Here is a 20,748-nt window from a genome sequence, read left to right on the forward strand (position 1 = left end):
GGATAAGGTTAGAAAGAAGACAGAAAAGAAGGAAAATTAATGAATATGTTGACCAGCCATGTCAGATCTTTCTCCTCACTGATTCCATACATTTTGCCTGCCTTATTATAAAGAAAAAGTCAGAGGTGGGAAACATTGCACCATAACACATGTTCACAGTGGGGCTGGATAAAGGCACCAGTGTCAGGCTGGGAATTCCAAACTGTACTTTGCAAACAAAATAGCTTTTCAAAAGGCATGCATACATTTTTATGCAAAGTCAGGGAGAAGGGAAGAATAAGAATGGAGATATTAATATTCTTCCTGTCAGTGAAGAACAAAAATACTGAGACATACTCATTTGCTTGTTTGAAGCCTGAGTATTTTTTATCTCATGATATTAAAAATACAATAGGTTATTATTAAGCTACACTGCTCTTTGCCATAATCAAGGCAGTTTTATTTGCTAAACAACATTTGTGAAATAAAATGTCTTATGTCAAATTCAATATCTAAAATAACATTTTAAATACAAAAGTTTTCTGAAGACAAACACTACAAAAATCTCATTGTCTATGTGCATATCTGTCAGTTTCTCTTACAACTTTGGGGTCCAGTGTCTAATTTAAATTATGTTTGACTGCAGGGTCGGCCCATCAACTCCCTTAAGATTCAGTCCCCAACCAGAGGCTTCCAGTTTCTCTGCTTCTCTTATGCTCTGAAGAATAAATTTTCTCTCCATCGAAAGGGTTGAAAAACCAAGAAATCTTGACTGCTTCTTCCTAGCCATCCACAGACCAGCAGTAGAGTCTTCCCCAGTCATCACCAACTAGGAGCTTGGAGGAATTTCTTGAGAAAGAGAGAAAAAGACAAAGAAAACCATGTTTAAGAAGAAGACACAAACAGGATCAAGGCTTTTCCTGTATGTGCAGCAATTAGGAGGATGCAATATCCAGGGGTGTACATTGTCTTTAAAGCTGAAATTGAAGACCCATGTTAGAGAGTATTCAGAGTTTGGGACTTCAAAGATTGAGCTTAGAATTGGATCCAAAGTTTTCTAGAGTTCAGTGGGTGAATTGGGGACAACTTAACCAGTTCAGAAGCTCTCACCCTTCTCTGAGATTCTATGGATGTTAAATAATCTGCTGTCCAGATTCAGAATTCAGACTTGTTAGCACGATGTCCTGGCTTCAGCCAATGAAATCTCTGCTGCATGCAGAGCCACCAACACTAATGAAAGTAACCCTCACCCTGAATGTTCCCCCTTTCAATGCACATCAACATCACACTAACTTCTGTAAAGCTGAGCATGCAGAATGCAGGAACATTTTCTCAACTGTCAAAATCTCAACACTTTCAGGAAAAGAGACAGTAAGTTTTTTACAGTACATTAAAACATCCTGGAGTAGGAGACAATAACAAATATTGCAGCCAGTTGACTGGGGGAGGAGCTTGAGTAAACTAAAATACTGCTGCCTGTGCAAACTGAGAGGAGTTGAACAACAATGTTGTCTTTTGGCCAAAAACTCTCTGTGTACATTTTAAGGAGGTAGCATCTCCAACAACTCCTCAGATAGGAGTTATTTCTGTGTTGCAGAGATGGCGTAGCAGCTACTAAGCTCTAGAACTATTCAGGCCAAAACTTGCTATTGCTCCTGGCTTGTCTCCTGCCTACCCAATGACTCCCCTGACATCATTCATTAATGCACCTAGCCAGGCTAGCTCCTTGAGGGGCTGCTTTTGGCTGCAAGAGGTCTGACTGAGCTCTCAAAAGCTCCAACCCGACTGAACAGCAGGAGCCCAGCCCCAGGGCCCCTCTGCTGGGCAATGACCCTACCTGGACACGGCCAGTGCCGTCACCGCCGGGCTCGTCCTGCTCGCCTTGCCAGTCAGGGCAGCGCTGGGATTCAGTTCCCGACAGAGAACAAGATGTTTTCCACACTTGTTACCTGTTGTGTGGTTTAAAAATAAATATTTAGAAAGCGTCTAGGGGGCAGCACGGATGAGATTGTTATTATTTATGGTCAGCAAGTTGTTAAGTTGAGAACAAATATATTTAATCTTGGCCTGTGCTGTTGCAAAATAGGCCCATCCCAATTTAATTTGTGGCTATGATAGTTACATGTGCTGACGTGCGGCGGTATCAATTGTGTGCTAAATTGGATTTGTGTATTATTGCTTTCTAAATTGCATGCCTAGTTCAGCAAAATTGTTCATCAGTTTTCACTGGCTCTGTGCTTAATAAGATGCCCCACAATACTTTGCTGCCAGGATATAATACAGCCTATAATTGCCTAGTAAAAAGAAATTACATAAAGCCCTGGTATTATCAACTTATCTAAATCTGCTCATAACAGAAACCAATAATTAAATGCTGTGGACATTTCACATACACACACATACATACACACACCTAACAACATAACTCAATCACAGTTACTCTGATCTTTCTAATGACTGTGTTTTGTATTAATTTTATTTTCTTTAATGCACAGAATGAGATGTGGGAATATTTGGTCATTTAAAATAATTCTGTAGTCATCTGAACAGGTTAAGGGAGTATGGCCCTGCTTTGATTACACCTTTCAATTCTTTATTAAAAAATGCTGTTCCTGTATCCATCTGAAAGCACACAGCCTTATGCTCATGTGCAAACAGGTGTTGTCTCTACACATCACTGGATACGTGGGGTGGACACAAATCTTTTGTAGTCCTCTTGGACAAAAAACACAAACAAGAGTGTTCTGCTGTGCTCCCATGGATGGCTTTTAAGTCCTCATTTAGAAAACTGCTTAAGATATTCATTTTACAAACAGCTAAAGTATCAATCTGTTCAAAAACATCCATATACAATTATGCCTGGAAACAGCTGCCATGGGAAGTTATAGACAAGAACTTCAGAAATTCTTAAATCAAATGAGACTTTTCTATAGGTAAAGAGAATCCACAAAATGACTACAGAATACCACAGGGATTTTGGAAAGAATGTTAAGTCTTTTGCTTTGACTTATTGACAAAACAGTCTTTGACTAGAGATGAGAACAGAAACAAATATGAAGTTACCACAGCCAGACTATCCCACATCTGGCATCTCAGGTGTTCTTACACCTTTTCGAGAAGCATCTGGCTTTGGCTACTCAGAGGCATGACAACATGTTTGAGAAGCATCTGGTTAGGCCATTAAACATACAGAGGCATATTGGAAATATTTTCACATAACAATTTAAGCAATGCTGATGCCAAGTTCCATGAACAGCATTTCTGAAGATCTCTGTGGTAATGCCCAATTACTATATAATATCTTTTTTTTTTTTTTTTGCAGATGTTACATCTATAGTTCTATATTTACTCAAATTGTGTGCCTAAAATTGAAGTAATAGAGAATGTCTGTAATGAGGACCACAGCAAATAAGTGGAGTAAATTATGCATAATAACATCACAGTCCCTTTCTCTTAGAAAAAGCACTGGGAAAAGAAGAAATCTGTGCTATTTAGGATGCGCCTTTAAAGCTTTCTGACAGGTTTCAGCTCCAGTATTTGTTAGAACAGAGAAGTGAGCTTGAGTTGTTTTTAGTTGCAGTCAGCACCACAGTCCTGCCATCTCATTAACCTCAGCTCTGCGAGAACTCCAGGGCATCAGCTTCAGCTGCACACAGCCTTGAATAAGCAGCTCCAAGCACTAGGGCCTGCTGCTGGCCTCCCACCAGTCTGAAGGACCTCTGGCTTCTTTTAAGGTGGCAAAGACAGCAAACTTCTCTGTCCCATGCCAGAGCAGGATCTGGCACTGCCCCCTCTGACGTGATGCCAGGATACTTTAGTACAGGCCATTAGCAGAAGTGCCAAGGCAGTGGCCTTTCTGGAGCCAGGACTATTTCCAGCCATTGGTTTACAGGTTCATGCAGAAAGGTCTTCTGAAGTTGACAGAACCCACGGGGGAGCCTGTGAAAAAGCCCTCAGCTTCATCCAGGTGTGCCCATGAGATGGCAGGCTCAGGTGTGCCCTCTGTCACCAGGGTGGGGCAGTTGCCACCCACCGCTGTTGCTGGTCACAGTAAGACTGCACCAGTTGCCCACACCATCTCCCCTTCACACCATGGTGTCACACCCCCTCCTCCTCCTCACCACCAAGCAAGGCTTGCAGCACTGGGCCCCCCTGCAGTTCCAGCCCATGCTGTGGTCATACCTGTGCTGCCTGGCTCTTCCATCACACTGCTCTGCGCTCTCAGTCCAGCACCTTGCTCTGGGGTGTTGCTGTATTTGGTCTTCCACAGCTGTGCCAGTGAGGGGGTAAAAATGGAAAAAGCATGGATTGTAACAATGAGGAAAAGATTCAGCTCCTGCTTCCCAGCAAGGGGTTGGGAATTGGGCTTCTAACAGCAGGATTTCACAGTTGTCTCCCTCTCTGTCACTGTGCTGCAGGGTGTCACACTGGAAGAATATATGCAGGGAGCTGGTGGGGTTGCAAGGCTGACACACTGTTGGAAATCCCAGTAACTCAGGAAGTTCACCTACCACACTGGTGACAGAATCAGCAGTGAATTCCTACTCATGAGAAAGTAGGTCTTAATATACTGAGCTGTGAACCCTCAGAAACCATATTCAAATGTTTCTGAGGAGTGATAGAATTTTTGCTTTCAGAATCATCCCAGAATGGAAAGCACATTTTCAAAATTCTTCCTGTATGGCAAGCAGTCCTCTTGTCAGGAGGATAAAAGTTGATAGGAAGCCAATATTTTATTCTGATTTTCATTTCTGCTCTTTCCTGCACTGTTAAGAAAGTGGCATGGGCTTTTAACAGCTCTGTCCTTCCATTTAAAATAAAAAATCTCTACCTCTGGTCTACAACGAATGAGGATTCCTTTTCCTCTCTCCCATCCACCTACCCTCACCACTCCATCTGTGCTTCCTGTGATGATGATGCTGCGTGTGTCCCAGTCCATCACTTCAGCAAAGCAGCAGCAAACGATGTGGCAGGTGGGGCTGCAGGCAGTGCTGGTGCTTGCGAGGAGCTGGCCATTGACTGTCCACAGGTACAGGTAAGATCCCGCACAAGAGACAATGTCACCCTGTAACACAGCAAGAGGCAATGTCTCAACATCCTACACTCATGCTCCTCATAACTTTTAAATTCTGATTAGAAATTGCTGAACTGCCCTGATGTAAATTCTGGCCATTGTTTTTTCTACTGGGCAGAATATATAAACCAGACAAAGTAAAAATTACTTCTTTTTTCATTAAAAATTCTGACATTTTTACATCACATAAACCTGAAGCAACTGTCTCAGATTTAGCAAGATAATGTAAAAAAAGGTTTTTTTCCCCCACATTTTAAATGAAAATATTTAATGAAATGTTCCCTTTCTGTTTTCTATAAAATCCAGGCTTTTTGTAAAAAAAGCAGACTGACAGTCTGACCCAGCTATGGGGGCTGTGCACAGGCAGTGCCTAGCACACGTTCTGGGCCAGAACTAGTGCTCTTATAAGATTTACAAATAAACAGTCCCTGAAACGAGGATGTGGAGTTCACCTGCTTAGCTACAAAGCCTTTGGTGATTTCACAATCCTCCTCTGCCCCTCACAGGGAGCTCAGTGTCATCACATTTCTACACCGTGTTCTGCATTTGACCAGTGACCAGCTCTGCATCCAGTGACCTGCACTTGTGAGGCAGAAAACATCCTCTGCACCTCTCTCCTCCACTCCAGCCTTACCAGAGGCTGCTTATAAGGAGCAAATACACAGGTAAGTCCTTAGAGAAACACAAAGAACCAAGAGCCAATGCTGCAATTGTAAATGATCTAATCAAAAGTGCATTTTGATCAAGTTATTAATTGAAATTCGACATGACTTTTCTACTCTTGGTCCATGGTAAGAATCAGCTAAATAGAATCTCAACAGCAAAGTCACCTGATTCTGAGAAAGGACAGTGTGCCCTTAAATTAGCAGCATGCATCTGGCTTAAGTCAACTAACAGCTTACTTCACCCCTGCCTCATTTGGGACCAGGGCTCTTCACAGTGCTGGGCAGAATTCTGGAGATAAAAAATGATAGCATGTTCAAAACAGAGCTGCCAATAATCCAAGAGATTAAATTTCAGCTACCTTATCTGCACGAGAGTACATGATGTCCAGGCATTTGGCAATAATCTACAGTGCTTTTCAAGTCTGGATCAGGGATTTAAAACTAACTGAAATAATTACAGCAAGCTTTTACAATTCTCCTTAGTTTATGAACTTTTTGGGACAATTCTTATTTCGTGTCTACGCTACACAAATACCATGAGGTTTGGATCTATAGATGGAACTTCCAGATGCTCAAGCAACTCCAACAAACATGTAATGAAGAGCTGTATAGGGTTCTTATTTCACTATTTTGGTGGGGTTTTTTTTTCTTCAAAACTTTGCTTTGAACTATTCTGAGTTCTTCAAGAAAAAACCCTTGCTACCAATCATGCAATTTTGTGTCAATCAAAACACTGTAGCACAATGGAAACACTTTGTTTCTATTTTCATGTAGCTTTACATAAATATATAGAGAAGACTTAAACAAAAATTACATTTCAGAATTAAGTATTCTGTTTTGCTAATGTCAAAAAGAATTTTTTCATCCACAAGATATGGACAATTTTTTTTTTTTTCTTGAAGCATCAGTCATACTTTTCTAAGGTTTTTCCTCTATTAAGTGAACATTTTGATATACTATTATCCAAACAGCTTAACCATTTGCACTGCACTAAAGTGGAGCTCAGTCATTTGGATCAGTCAGCAGACTGTTCCTGGCACAGACTGCCTCATTTTTGGGCAGTTCCAGGAGAGCAGATACCTGCAGAGGCTGCTGTACTGGCCGGTGCAGAACGGAGAGAACTCTGTCCCCTTGGGATCTCGAGCAGCTCTGTGCCAGCCCTCCCCTTCATTTCTGAATGCTTGGCACTGCTTCAGCTCACTTCATAAGGGACCACCAAGATACTCTGAACTGGCCTGCTGAGCCACTGGCCACTTCACACTATCCAGGACTGCTAGGACTGGGAGCTGAGCTGGCACTGAACAGACAACTTAATTCCCACCCTCAAATTGCTGCCATCAGACTGCATGGTTAATAAAGCTCTGATAGGAGATGACTGTTTGGCACAGACCAAGTAGAGAATATGTGCCTGGTTTCTTACTCCTATGACCTCAATTTTGCTTTTGTACACTACCCCGGACTGGATTCAACCTTGAATTGTCTAGCAGCTGAAACCCTGTTCTACTATATTAGCAGAGAGAAAAAAATAACAAACAAACAAAAAACCCCAAAAACAACAACAACAACAAAAAAAAAAAAAAAAACAAAAAAAAACCAAACCAAAAAAAAAAAAAAACCCAAAAACCAAAAATTCAGCAGAAAACCAACAAACAAAAAAACCCAAACAAATATGAAAGCAACATTTTTGGGAGGTAAAAGGTTGGGAGAAAAAAATCTCACCCAGAGTGTTTACAGTAAAATCCAACACAGAATATTTTTCTATCAACATGCATGCAATTCTAGCCAGGCAGAGACCTCAACAGATTTATACCCACTGCTACCAGGAGTTCTCCCTGCACCTGGGAGTAGAAAGGAAAGGAAAAGGCCAACACTATCACTGCAAAGGTGTATGGCAGTTGTCACCTGAGTTGGTAGACTGCAGTCTAACGTGTCTCAGCTGCATGAATGTGCAGCTCAGATGTGACTCTGCTGCATGAATGTCAGGAGAAATTAATGAAATAACAAGGGCAACAAGGTTATGGGTGAGCCAAATCCAGGAGGTACTAGGGTAATACTTCATGCTCCATAAACTAAAAGTTGTTTAATCCTGCTATGTATCTATCCACAGATGCTTCTTAGCTACTTAGCTACTCAGTCTAAGATGTTGCTTTTAGTGCTCTCCTCTCATCATTAAGGACACTATTAGCAATCTCAGTAGAAAGAAAAAAAATCAATGTATCAGACTCTCAGGATGTTTTTATGTTGGGAAAAGCACCCATTACATTATCATGAAATGTTCATGGATGCATCAGAAGAAAGATGATAAATGAAGATCTTACTGTTGAATTGTTGATGGCAACAGAACGGAGGCTTTCCTCGTGGGCAGGAAGCTGCTTTATGAACGTCAGCTGGTTCAGGTCCCAGATGATGCAGGTTCTGTCATCAGAGCCACTCACAAAGATGCTGTAGGTTACACATGCAGCAAGGCAGGTCACTGCCTGAGTGTGTCCGTACAGAGCCTGGTGGGGAAAAACCAACCAACAGACTGCAGCAGATGGAGGGTGATTTACTAGGGAACCACGGTCCTACTGCATTTGCTTAGTAAGAACAAGCAACCTAGTCATTCTTTGGAGAACTGAAGAGGGAATGGGGGGAAAATACCAAAGGATTTGGTATTTCCCGCACAGCATCCTTGTCCTCAACTCATGGTTGAAGAAAGCTGAGGGCCCAAGAGATTATATGACTTGCCCAAATTACACAGTGATTCAGGCCCCTTGGCCTAGTCTTCAGACTCTAAGACAGTGCTTTGTGCTCAGCAAGAAAAAAAAAAGTAATTTTTCACTTCAGTCCATGCAGTTTTAACTAAAATTTATGCTTGGAAATTTGTCAATATTTAAAAAACATTTTGAAATACAATTCATCAAGATGCAATTCAGTAACCTTCTGAGTCTTATCTTTCTGTGTATCTGAACAAGTACTAGTACATTTCTAATATTGGTTAAGAGGAGAAACAGCATTTATGGAGAATTCTTGCTTTAAAACCATGTAGGAATTCCTTTCACTTTCATCTTTACACAACATTCTTTTTGTTGTTGTTGTTTTTATAGGTTCAGAGACATAAGGCGTGCTCAGTTAAACTTAGCTTTATTTAAACAGTTTATTTAAAAAAGAAACATGCTTTAGGCAATTTAACAGCACAGATAGAAGGCATGGATTGAAGTATGCTGCTAAAAGTTGTTTTATTCAGCATTCTCAAGTGACAGCAGTGTAGACTTTTGCTACATAACCACAGTAAATGACAGTAAAACCTGTAGGGCAACAGAGAAAAAGTCCTTAACAGCTTTCCTAAAAAGCCTTTCAGGGCTTGATTTTAGCTGCCTTACTGTGAAAAATCAGACCCACCAGTTTTATTTTTTGGTTTTCAAAGGAAATGCCTATTGCTTGCTGGCTTTCTTTTTATGACATTATTAGCACATTCCTAGATTCTGTCTCGGTTCAGCTCTGGACACACCTCGCACTCTTTCCCAGCACGTGAGTATGAGACTGAACTCTTGCTGGCTAACATGTGCTGCCACTTGCCAAGGTCACCAGGACAACAGCAATCAAACTTTAATCCACTGGTGAAGAAGCTGGGCTGCAGCAGGCTCTGTATGACTGAAGGTGACCCACAACTGTGAGGGATGACTTTCAGCTTGAGATGTATTCCATTCACAAGAACTGTCAGCTATAAATACTGGCACAAAATTAGGTCTCTAACTGTGGTTTTCAGAAGTCAGAAACACTCTCACCTAAACATGGGAAAAAGGGCTCAGTGATAGCTTTGGACTGGCTGTGGAACATGTTTTTACAAAGGACTGGGCATAATCAAGTGCCTACACTTGAGAACCGTACAAGACTGCTGCAAAAAGGCTGGGACAAGGCTGGTTCACGGGCTCAAAATTTCCTCTCCTTTCTCCAAAGCATAAAAGCAAACATATCCTGTGTGAAAGCATCCAAACTGCCAAATCAAGCCAAGCTAAGCTCCTGCACAAGTTTCAGTAAAACATTTTTTCTCTTTTATTTTAACCCATGAAGATCTTACTTGGCAGTGAAACAATTTAAATACAAGCTGAGTGTGGAAGAGATGGATAGACCTGCACACAATTACAGTATCATCTTCAACCCAGCAATCTCAATGCACATTCATGAAAAAAAGTCTCATGCTTTTGACTCCCTACATCTTTTCATTATCATTCTGCAAAGACTGGCAGATTTTTCCTCAATGGGAAACAACCTGAGCATATTTGCATAAAAATCTCAAGGCCTATCTCCAAGGTATTTTAACAAATATCAAAAGACAAAAAAGAAAGCCAGCTTCATTGCAAGGATGTTTAGTCCATGAAAGCTTAAACCAAGTTTGACCATTCAACTTAACTGGCTGACAAGGACACAGACACACTACAGATATGCTCCACACCTTCCTGAGAGGTCTGTGAGGCAAAGAGCACACCTTGCTCAAGTGTTTTGTTTGGCCCAGAAATTCTGGCCACTGGATCACACAGATCCCTGTGCCAGTAAATTGCATGGATCAATACTGAGGCAATTATGCTCAATCTTTAGTGTTCCACAAAACTGTGGAAGCAGATCCCACTAGAGAGGCAAAAGCTACTTTTTCTGCAGAAATATAGTTTCTGTACTTTACTACATTCCAAACCAGAATGTGTCAGTCCCATGAGACAGCTGGTAAGTGAATAGCTTCCACTTTATAGCACATAAGCTGTTCTTAAGCAAAGCTCACTCTCTCAGGAATTTTTTTTTTTTGTTCAGCAGAAAAAGCAGCCACCATGAAACAGTGAATTACAGGAAAGCAGAAAGTAATTCACTGGAAGACATTTAGAACCATAGTTCAAGTTTACATCCAGTCCAGACAGTCATAAAAAGGAAAAAAAAACCTCTGCTGGCAAAGTAAAGAAAAAATACAAAATCTGTCATTGCATGATCTCATACCACTTTGTGGATTTTGGATAATACCAAATTAATCACAGTGGAACACATCAGCAAAGCTGATTTTAGATTGTTAAAGAGAAAGACATTATAATCCAGATAAAAGACAGCCTTCTTTGGTTGCCTGAAACTCAGACTGATCCCCTAACTGGTATTGTTTAGATGCTGATGAAAATTATTGCTTATTCTTTTCTCTACTGCTATTTCTTCCATTTCTATGTTCATGTCCTCCTTTAGAATAATAACTAGCTGGATTAAAAGGTCATTAGATCTTGTCTCATATTTCTTTGTACAGCATTAAACACCATAAACCTCAAAAGAGAGGCTGCTCTAAAACAGTTTCCCCCACTAATTTCAACACAAATTCCAACAGGAATTTCTGATAAATGAAGATCTAAATACTTCTCTGGCATTACAGCAGACAATGAAGTTTTCACTTCATTTAACGACAAATAAAATATGTTTTGGCTTAATGTAGGAAGAGCACTGAAAAATCATCTGAATACCCCTCCAGAACAAACAAACAGAAGAAGCTTCTAACACTTTGGAACCTTGGTGATCAATGAACCTTTTGTCTGCCTAAAAATAGCAGAGTTTTTAAATCAAGAGTATCTTAATTTCTTTAGGGAAGAAGGGCCCCATGCTACCTTCCAGATAAGATAGTAGTGTATTCTAGTTTTACTTGTAAAGCTGAGAACTCACCATAGCTGAACCACACAAATCTTATATGAGAATTCAGTTTTGTAAATGAAATAACATGTATACAGCCTGGTGACTATAGATGAACTCTAAATCAACAAGGTTGATCAGACCACTTCAAGGTTTTAGATAATGAGGACAAAAACTATAGCATTCTTATTGGATGCATCTCTCCCTCACAGGGTGACAGATAAACATTTTATGTTCTGAATTCAAGCTGAGAAAAAAGAATCAAGATCTTTGCCTGGCTGAGCCTTCATCTCCACCAGCTAAGTTTGTGGGATGTTTTAGAGATCCTGTCCATTGCTGTAGCAGCTCAGAACAAATTATAAGCATCTCCAGATGATACTTGTTTTTGAAAATAACCCAAGGGCTGCACTTCAAGAGACGAAAATATGCCTTATCTTCATTATTTCTTTTATGATTATGAACTTTGAAAATGCTACTAAAGGGAAAAAATCCACCAAGTGGCACTCATAGCTATGAGCTGTTTGTATAAGGCATATTATCAGCTCCTTCCTCCTGTCACTGACACTGTTAATTATTGTTTTTTTTTCCTGCCTTTTTATTCAACAAAGGTGCTTCTTCTGACAATCATCTGAGAGAAAAAAACCTTATCTACTGGGTTTCATCAAGTTTCTATAGCAGAAAAGCCACAGTACTTACCTGTCTCAGTTTTAGCCATTTCACTTTGTCCTTGACCAGGGAGAATTCCCAGACACACACAACTGAGCTTGTTCCAGATGTGATGATGGTAGTTGCTGAAGGACACACTGCACAGAGGCACTTTCCCCAGTCTGCCATGCACTCAAATGTAGTCACATTCTGTACAAAAAAGCACCTTTAAGTCAAATTCTCATCGGGTGATACTATGTATTTATTATTACCAAATGACAGATTCAATTTTCAAAACTGACCCTCCATATTTTAAATCTAAGAAAGAAAAGCTCATCATAACCAGTCTCTGTGTGAGCACAGCTGTGAACATATGGACCTGCACAGGCTATGGCTGCATGCAGCTGTGCCACCTTCCAGGGACCAAACAGGAATGCTGAACAAAGCTCAGTATCTCATGTCCTAGGAGATCTGGGTCCCAACTCCTTTTGTGCCACACTTCCTACACAACTTCAGGAAAGCTCATTCTGCCAACCATATTGTAAAAGAAGACAAACATTCCAGGTAGATTAAAAAGAAGTCTCAGGCTGTGATGACCACTGCCAACAGAGTTACTGCCAGGTCCTCAAACCCTCCCTTATTTGGATTGAAAAGCCAAAAGACAAAGCACTAAATTCCATTCTGTGCTCTGTTAGCAGCACCCAAATCAGTCTAAAGCAGTGTCAGATCTATTACACACTGCTACAATCACTGCACAAGCGTCCTCCTGCACATTCTGCATTCGCTCTCCCCCACACAACTGGGACAGCGCTCTGGTGCCAATGATTCTGGCGGAGTTGGATGGCACAGCTACAAAACCCCTGCCACAGACAGAACAAACCTTTACCTGATTACAACAAGGACCAAAGTTTCTTATAAGCTCATGTCCACTGGCACTGCTGACCCAGAGAAAACTCAAGTTGGACTCCCAATGACTGTGTAATCATACTCACTATGCTCAGCATCACCCTGAGTTTTAAGTGAAAAACTGAATAATTGATGCCTGCAGCAATACTATGAACTGCTCAGCACTGATTTTATTAGACAGGGTGCAGAAATTAAAATATATCTCATGGCTTTTTCATTTCCATTGACTTTGGGTATGTCTGTGAAAACATAATGAATGACACTTGCACAAATATCCAAGTCAGTATCTTGCTGAATTACATGTTATGCTATTCTGGTAACTAAGCAAACTCAGAATTCTTTGCGTAGCATTGTCCCAAATACATTCAAAAATAAGTGTATTTATGGCAGAGGAAGAAACTAGATCTGTCAAGTGTCCTAACAAGCCATGTGATGATATAGACCATTTATTTTCAACAGCAAAGAATTAAGACTATTAACTTCATTATTTTGAATGAATGCACTGGGCTATGCTGGAGCCAGAGGGGAATTGACAGATGGTTCTGTCTTAATTCCAGCAGAAATTTCTGCACAATGAAATTTCTAATCAGTGACCAGGAGACCTTGTGTTGTCCTTATGACCTATGGACAACACAATCACTGGATGGAATACTTGAGATAATTCAGAGGCAAATGCCATGTTTTTGAGCAGTTTAAAATCATTTTACACTATCTTGGATATCCAGCTTGAGATTCCTCAGGAAGGTTGACTGTGAGAAAGTCCTGTACAGCATCCTCTGAAATCAACTCCCCAACAGCCTCTGAAATGTGTGTCCAAACCAGTCAAAGACCACAACATATAACTAATTTATTGAATTCTTAGAGTTTTTCTTATTTACCTTCTCAGATCCATAGGTGCCAAAGCAGCAGGTGAAGTCCTCAAATCCCCAGCAGAATGTTTTACTCCAAAGAGGAGGAATCAAAATCTTATTTTTTTCGACAGCCAGAATGCCTTTCTCTGTATGAACAATGTGCCCAATAGCTCCCTTGGGATAGTCTGGCAAGACAGAGAAAATATTTAATTCTGTTGGGTTTAGAGCACCTATGTTAACTTTTCTCCTTGCACAGCTTGTGTGGTGAGGCTGGCAAGTCTCACATCTGGGCTCAGCGCTGTGGCCAGGCCCACAGACAGAAATCCACTCTGAAACTGAGATTCCACACACAATAGTGGAAACACTCCTCTCCAGTGGACAGCAAAAATGCACATGGAGAGGATGACTTAAAAAAAAATTGTTCCAAACTCTACAATAGAAGTTTGAAGAAGTTTTCAGTGCCCACTCCTAATATAAGGATACAAAAATCACAATTGGTAGGAGGGATCTTGATTGAACCAACCCATACAAAGCTGTGAGACTACTTTTGTGATCTTGAAAATCCAGATTAATCCTATCCAAAAATTGTGTACTTGTTTGCTCAGAAAATGGAATACAGCCCCTGCAGCACCTTTTATGGTAACTGGTGAGAGCTTCAGATTTTGCAGACTGCTCACAAAAGGAGGAAGAATTCCACTTGAGTGAAGGAACAGCACAGTCTCTCTTCCTGCTGAACTTTTCCCTTGAGCATTCCTGGGTGGATGTGGTTTTGTGAAGAGCTAGAACAAAGGAATGTCATTGAAAAATAAATCTCTATTTGCAATACCATGCAGGAGAAACACCTGCTTAAATCCTTAATCACAGACTCCAGGACCACCGAACCTCTTAATTAAAATAAAATCTTACTCATACTACATTTTCATCAGACTACATCCCTCCCTCAGAGAGACAGAAAGCTGATCCAAACAATTCTGTACAAAAAAGAAAACACAGGTGAGACTTTGAGCTGGATTTTAGTTGACTATACCCATTCCCAGACTAGTGAATACTTGTGTGACAATACTGAAGGAGCAGAACCCAGAGCTGATGCTGCAGCTGTATGGGACACAACAGGAAGTGTGTTAGATGGCTACAAAGTGGGGGTGCATACTGATGTAGTACACAGTCTGGAAAAGCCTACAGCTCGTCCTTCATCAAATTTACCTCAGATGGTGTTTCTGATTTAAGTTACTATTACTGGTTTCTGGTAAAAATACTGTAAAATCAAGATAGATTATGTTCTCTACTCTCATGATAAAGTGGTACCTGCTTTGGTATCTGTCCAAAGTTGCTGATAAATCCCAGGATAGTGCCCTTAATCAGAGGATCTTTAATGTTGTTGAGGTCCATCTTGTCTCCATAGAAGTAAGGGTGGTAGGTGTTAACTGCCTCCACTGCAGCTGAGCCATGCTGCTTGTGGCCAAAAATAAGGTCTATCCAGCGATGAAGGTGGGCACTGACATAGTCACTTTCCAGTGCCTGGAACCAAAACAAAATGACTTAATTTGCCAGACTGTATCCATTACACATGCATTGCTGCTTTCCAATCCTTGCTGGAGACAAATTCTCTGCAAGTCATCACACTTTCAGTTTCTCCAGTATCACCATTCTCAGCACAATATCATAAAACACTGAGACTAAATTGGACCCCCACAGGAAACAGAAGGACAGGGTGCCACATGTTTGACTTAACAGACACCAGGACCAATATCCTCAGAGGCAACACAGGTAGGTTCCACAAAGCAAAATGAAAGCATTCCACAGATCTTGGCACCCACAGTGATTGGCAGATGGATTAACAGGACCAGAATAAACAATTACTACTGAAGAAGACTGGAAGAGATGCTACAAGGTAATATATCCATGTAAATGTGAGCTCCATAGAGAGCTCAATGCAACCATAGAGGAAAACTTGATCTTGGAAGACCCAGACACCAAGTTCATAAGCAGGGGACACAAGTTCAAGCTGAACCTGTGCCCAGCACCAGGTTAGCCAGTCTTACCCGTGAGGCTTCACTAAATACTACTGCTCCTGCCATCACCTGCCTCACCAAACTTTTGTGTGTTCCCAGACAGCCTTGCCCAATGACTCAAGCAGCAGTGTCAAGTGTTATTAAAAGCACTTTCCTATCTCCGAATCATTTGACTGAGTAATCCCTGATGTTCAGTGAAAGGTCTTCCAAGCAGACCAGCCCACCCAAAGCACAGCAGAAATAAACAAACTAATGGGATCGAGAACAATGGCTCATTTCACAGAGCAGGCAGTTGCCCAGTGCAGCTGGTGTAAATGACCGTGCCCACAGCTATAACGATCACAGGGCAGCTCACAGCACAACCACAGTGTACAATCTGTCCCTGAACAGACTCAGAACTCATTAATAAAAGCAGTTAGTCCATGAATTACAAACTGTAAATTTTGACTGGCATTCCTGCCAAAGCAAAACAAAGCAACTAACAAGGCTGTAACTGTGCAGCCTCTCAGAATTTCACTGAGCACTATGGCAAGCCCAGCCAAGGAGGGAGAACTTGTGGTTTAGGGAGGAAGTAAATACATTTATTTAGTGGACTAGATTCCTAACTTATTAAGCATGAAAAGGAAGCTGTTCAGAGTTTTATGTCAAGAACAATTATTTGCTTTCATATTGTTGAAAGCAGTTGTCAAACCTCAGAACAGTGTCAACCTCAATCTGTTTTATGCACCAAACTCATTGTGAAGCCTCTGAAAAATGGCCACAATACCAGTAATTAGTACCTCCAGCCTTGTGGATATCATCAGAGGAGACAGAAACCCTCATGTTTCAGAATTCAAGATCTCTGACTCTTCAATTCAGGGTTAGGCAAAGTCTCCCAGACAGGTTAATTAATATTTCTTGCATTCCCCTGTGTAGTATCTAGTATCAACTATGGTTGAAGAGACAATATTGCAGTGACTGTACAGGAAATCTGTTCAGGAGGACTGGCAAATTATTAACACAAGTCTATAAACATGATCTTTCATTTGCTAAGCTGTTCCTATTTGAGACTTAAATTAATTTATCAGCTGTGCCAATGTTATTAAATAGTACAGCCCAGTGGAAGCAGTTCTGTAGACAAATGGAAGAGAACACCCAGTATCCACATTAAATGCACTCTGGGGGCTTTTCTTCCAACTAAATCCAGATTGCTCCTGCTGGCAAAATGCTACTAACATCTGGAGCACACAACTGGAGTGCTTTTCTTTCATTTCATCCAAAACAAATCTAGTTCACACAATCTGAGATCATTCTACAGTGACACCAAACCCATGCTACGCAGTGATGACTGCAGTTTGATTTCCAAAGTGCACCATTACTCTAAAGCACAAGGCAAAAGCAGATTTCTCCATTTCATCCAAGTGCCTTTGAATTGTTCACCATTACACAAGCAGTAAGGAGCTCAGCAGCTTACACTCCAAACAACCAAAATAGAATAGACAGGATGTCTCCCTGTGCTTTTATTTTAAAAGCATCAGTGTAAAATTGCAGCATCTTTCAGTCATACAGTTATGAAGCATTGCTGGTAGGGAAGGACAGTGTTGCCTTTCCCTTATTTGGGGAACTGGAAAACAGAGATTGAGCACCTTGGAAAGACCACAAGACAGAGCAGCAAAAGGAACCAGACAGCCCCAAAACCTCCATGCCTTCCATGGAGCCACTGAGGAATATGTGGGAGCTGTTGCATATTTGACCTCAATGGCCAAAACCAATTGGCAAGGGCATTCACTGGACTCAATTCTTCACTTTAGCAAGGGCTGCACTTCCAGCAGCATATCTACAGTGCAAACAAAACTTAGATGAGGATCTCCTTCCTCCTAGTAACTGTGGTTATGGGCACTGACAAAAGCTCAGATCTCTCTTCCCTTCCATCAGCTTTCGGTGTGAACAGAGCTCTGAGCCTCTAAGTCACTCTCTACACAGCTTCAGAGATGTCTGTCTCAGTTACCTATTACTGAGGTCTGTCTCAGACCTATTACTGTGTATGTACAGGAAGTGACACATTCTGAACACAGCTTTTAATCTCCATTTCAGTTCTTTAGCAAAAAAACCCCTGTAGGTAACTGCATTTTCAAAATGATTGAAGACAAAATTTTTAGTAGGTTATCCATAACAAGAGTTATCCATTTCAAAATAGGTAAAGCAGCAAGAAATTTAGAAATTTAACTTCCTTTAAATATTTTTTAGCATTATACTTCTGACACAGATTCTAAGTGAAGAGTTCAGGTCATAAATTCAAAATAGAAACTAAAGAGAGCCTCTTAATCTCCTAAATGAAATGATGAAATATCTCACTGCATAATCAACAGTCACACTATATAAGCAACAGTCATTAAAAAAAAACAAAAAAAACCAAACCAAACCAAACAAACAAAAAAAACCCACCAAAAAAACAGAGGCAGGATTATTGCACAAAAAAATGTAAGCAAGTGCAGGCTCAGATCATATCCATGTTCACCCACTGGAGAAACCTGAGCATGTGTGAATGAAACCAGAGTTGAACTGGCTCTCTCTCATACTCAGTCATTCAAAAGCTAAAGAGTTTGTGGCACCAGGAACCTTGCAGTACCTAAGGGGAGGCCTACAAGAAAGCCAGAGAGGAGCTTTTCACAAGGGAATGTAGTGACAGGAAAAAGGGGAATTCCTTTAAACAGAGAGGGTAGATTTACATTAGATATTAGGAAGGGATTGCCTGCTGTGAGAGTGCTTAGAATTTAGAACATGTTGCCCAGAGAAAGTTGAGGATGCCCCATTCCTGAAAATATTCAAGGTCAGGTTGGATGGGGCTTTGAGCAACCTCATCTAGTGAAAGGTGTCCTTGTCCACTGCAGATGGGCTGGAACTAGGAGATCTTTAAGGTCCTTTCCAACCCAAACCGTTTTATGATTCTATGAAAGTAATGGTAACTTAGTTGGAACATTGTTGTTGCTACTAATGAAGATAAGTGAAGAAAAGTATTTACAAAATGTGAGTATGACCTTGGTTTTGTTGAAAAGAAGTAGTAGTTAGGGTAGTAAGGAGGTCAGAGGATTTGAACTAGCACTTGGAGAGGTCAGCTGAAGAGATGCTTATTTGGAGATACCAAAATAGAAAAGATGGTTGTATGCCCAGGTTTGGATATAATAACCTACAAAGTGGTTATCAAGAGAGAAAGTTGAAATCCCAAGGGCAGGACCTATGGAGCAGAGGTGAGAAGAGCCCATGGGGCAAAAACTGAAGTAACGTGACAAACCAGGATAATGTAATGCCTTGAAAATCACGGGCTGTTTGTTTAGCCCCACCAATGTTAACAAATTCATCACAGCTGTACACAGCAACAGTCTGTGTGCACTCACACACGCAGCTCACCCTTAGAAATCTGATGGGGCAATGCAGGAGAACTAGAGAGACTTGCACCAAGATATTATGCTGCAAAGTCTGAGTTCAATGCAACAATCTTCATACAGAATTGCACTTGCATTCACTTTTATGTAGCAGGTGACATCACATGGAAGACTTTCTAACTATTAATAGATAGCACTAATTGCAGTAAGTCTCAGGACCTTAGAGCTATTTGCTTTCAAATTGCCAAGGCTGACTCCATTAAGGACAGTGAATTACATTAGGTTTCCCCCATCCCAACCCCCCAAAATAAAAAAGAACCTTTAGTTCTGGCATGACTCAGAGAAGGAAATAAATAATAATAAACACACAGTTTGTTAGCAACATGGAACTGCATGCATATAAATTCCTGTGCATTATATATTCTCTTACACTTGTGGCTATGTTCATGCCTCAAACCTACATGTAATCCACGTCTGGTCTGAAGGTAAATTTTTAGGCAGAGAAACAGACGTGCAAAGTTCAGAACCAACACAAACTTCACAAAGGCAGGATGCATTTGGATCCAACATTTTCTTTTGTGACTTTGGCCTTCAGAGCTTCATTTTCAGTGGAACCCAGACAGCATTTTGTGACAAATCTTTATATTCACTGACCTGTCTGTGCAGAAAAATGAATTTATGGGGGTCCCCATCTGCCCAAGGAGGAAGCTGCACATCTCCCAGCACTGTTCCATCCTGCATGCAGCCTGCAGGAATTACAAAGGAAGAACCCAAAATAAGAATCAGACACATTGAAAATAGGAACAACTTTACTAAAATACTGAAGTGAAAGGAAATTGAGGTGATTCTCCCACATGCAGTTTCAGATTAGTGAAATTTAAATTTCGTTAATTTAAACTTAAAAAGCATCAAATTTAGTGCCATAGAAGACTGAAGAACTGGTGTTCTGGGATTTCTGATCCAGTGATAAAGCAGTGAGAAGATGTTCTAGTAATTGTCACTAACACAGTAAAAATATTCATGTCCTCAGCACAAGCCATTTTAGTACAGAATGCAAACGCAGACAAGACAAATGTGTTTGCACAACTTTCTTTTTATACATAATCCTGCAGGTCTTACTGCCAAATATTCTGACCAAAGCAGCCACTGAGAGGGATTTTGTTCTCAAGTCCTTTGCAACCTGATTCCTTTCAGAAGGTGAGCATATGTTCTTAATTCAGAGCACAGTGTTGTGCAACTGGATGAAAGCAAATCTAAATTGGGGTTCAGCTCTGGGACCACAAGTTTCCATACAATTTAGCAGCTAACAGATTCAGGTTCTTGGCTTTGTCTATTTTAAAATCTTCCTGTATATTTTCTCTCTACTGGCAAGATTCTGGTGCCCTTTGGGTCCCCACACTCCATTCTTGTATCTTGATTTCAGCCAGGCTTTGTTTCTTGGCCTCCTCTCAGGAGGAAACTACCCTAATTCTTTCTTATCCTTCAACAAACTTCTAACAGTTTTTTTTTTTCTTATTCTTATATAGAAATATAAACCTTATTATCTTTACCATGGCTTATTTCACTGATACCTTAAATACAATTATAGCTAGATTTCAATGGGTTAAGTTGCCTTTGCTGTCA

At 40.7% G+C, this 20,748-nt stretch overlaps 1 protein-coding gene across 1 annotated transcript in view; it reads right to left on the minus strand.

Moving 5' to 3' along the window:
* Positions 1-376: 376 nt before the first annotated feature.
* WDFY4 (WDFY family member 4) overlaps positions 377-20,748 on the minus strand; it is a 113,277-nt gene continuing 92,905 nt past the window's right edge. Inside the window, exons 52-61 of the mRNA XM_041461622.1 lie at positions 19,780-19,871; positions 15,057-15,269; positions 14,383-14,530; positions 13,779-13,936; positions 12,046-12,204; positions 8,037-8,216; positions 4,862-5,044; positions 4,162-4,249; positions 1,817-1,928; positions 377-828 (exon numbers count right to left, since the gene is read on the minus strand). Coding sequence (XP_041317556.1) covers positions 762-828; positions 1,817-1,928; positions 4,162-4,249; positions 4,862-5,044; positions 8,037-8,216; positions 12,046-12,204; positions 13,779-13,936; positions 14,383-14,530; positions 15,057-15,269; positions 19,780-19,871 — 1,400 coding nt within the window. The 3' untranslated portion in view covers positions 377-761. The remainder of the gene's footprint in view (positions 829-1,816; positions 1,929-4,161; positions 4,250-4,861; positions 5,045-8,036; positions 8,217-12,045; positions 12,205-13,778; positions 13,937-14,382; positions 14,531-15,056; positions 15,270-19,779; positions 19,872-20,748) is intronic.

This window comes from Pyrgilauda ruficollis, unplaced genomic scaffold, assembly GCF_017590135.1.
Source record: "Pyrgilauda ruficollis isolate IOZ18807 unplaced genomic scaffold, ASM1759013v1 scaffold15, whole genome shotgun sequence".
NCBI lineage: Eukaryota > Metazoa > Chordata > Aves > Passeriformes > Passeridae > Pyrgilauda > Pyrgilauda ruficollis.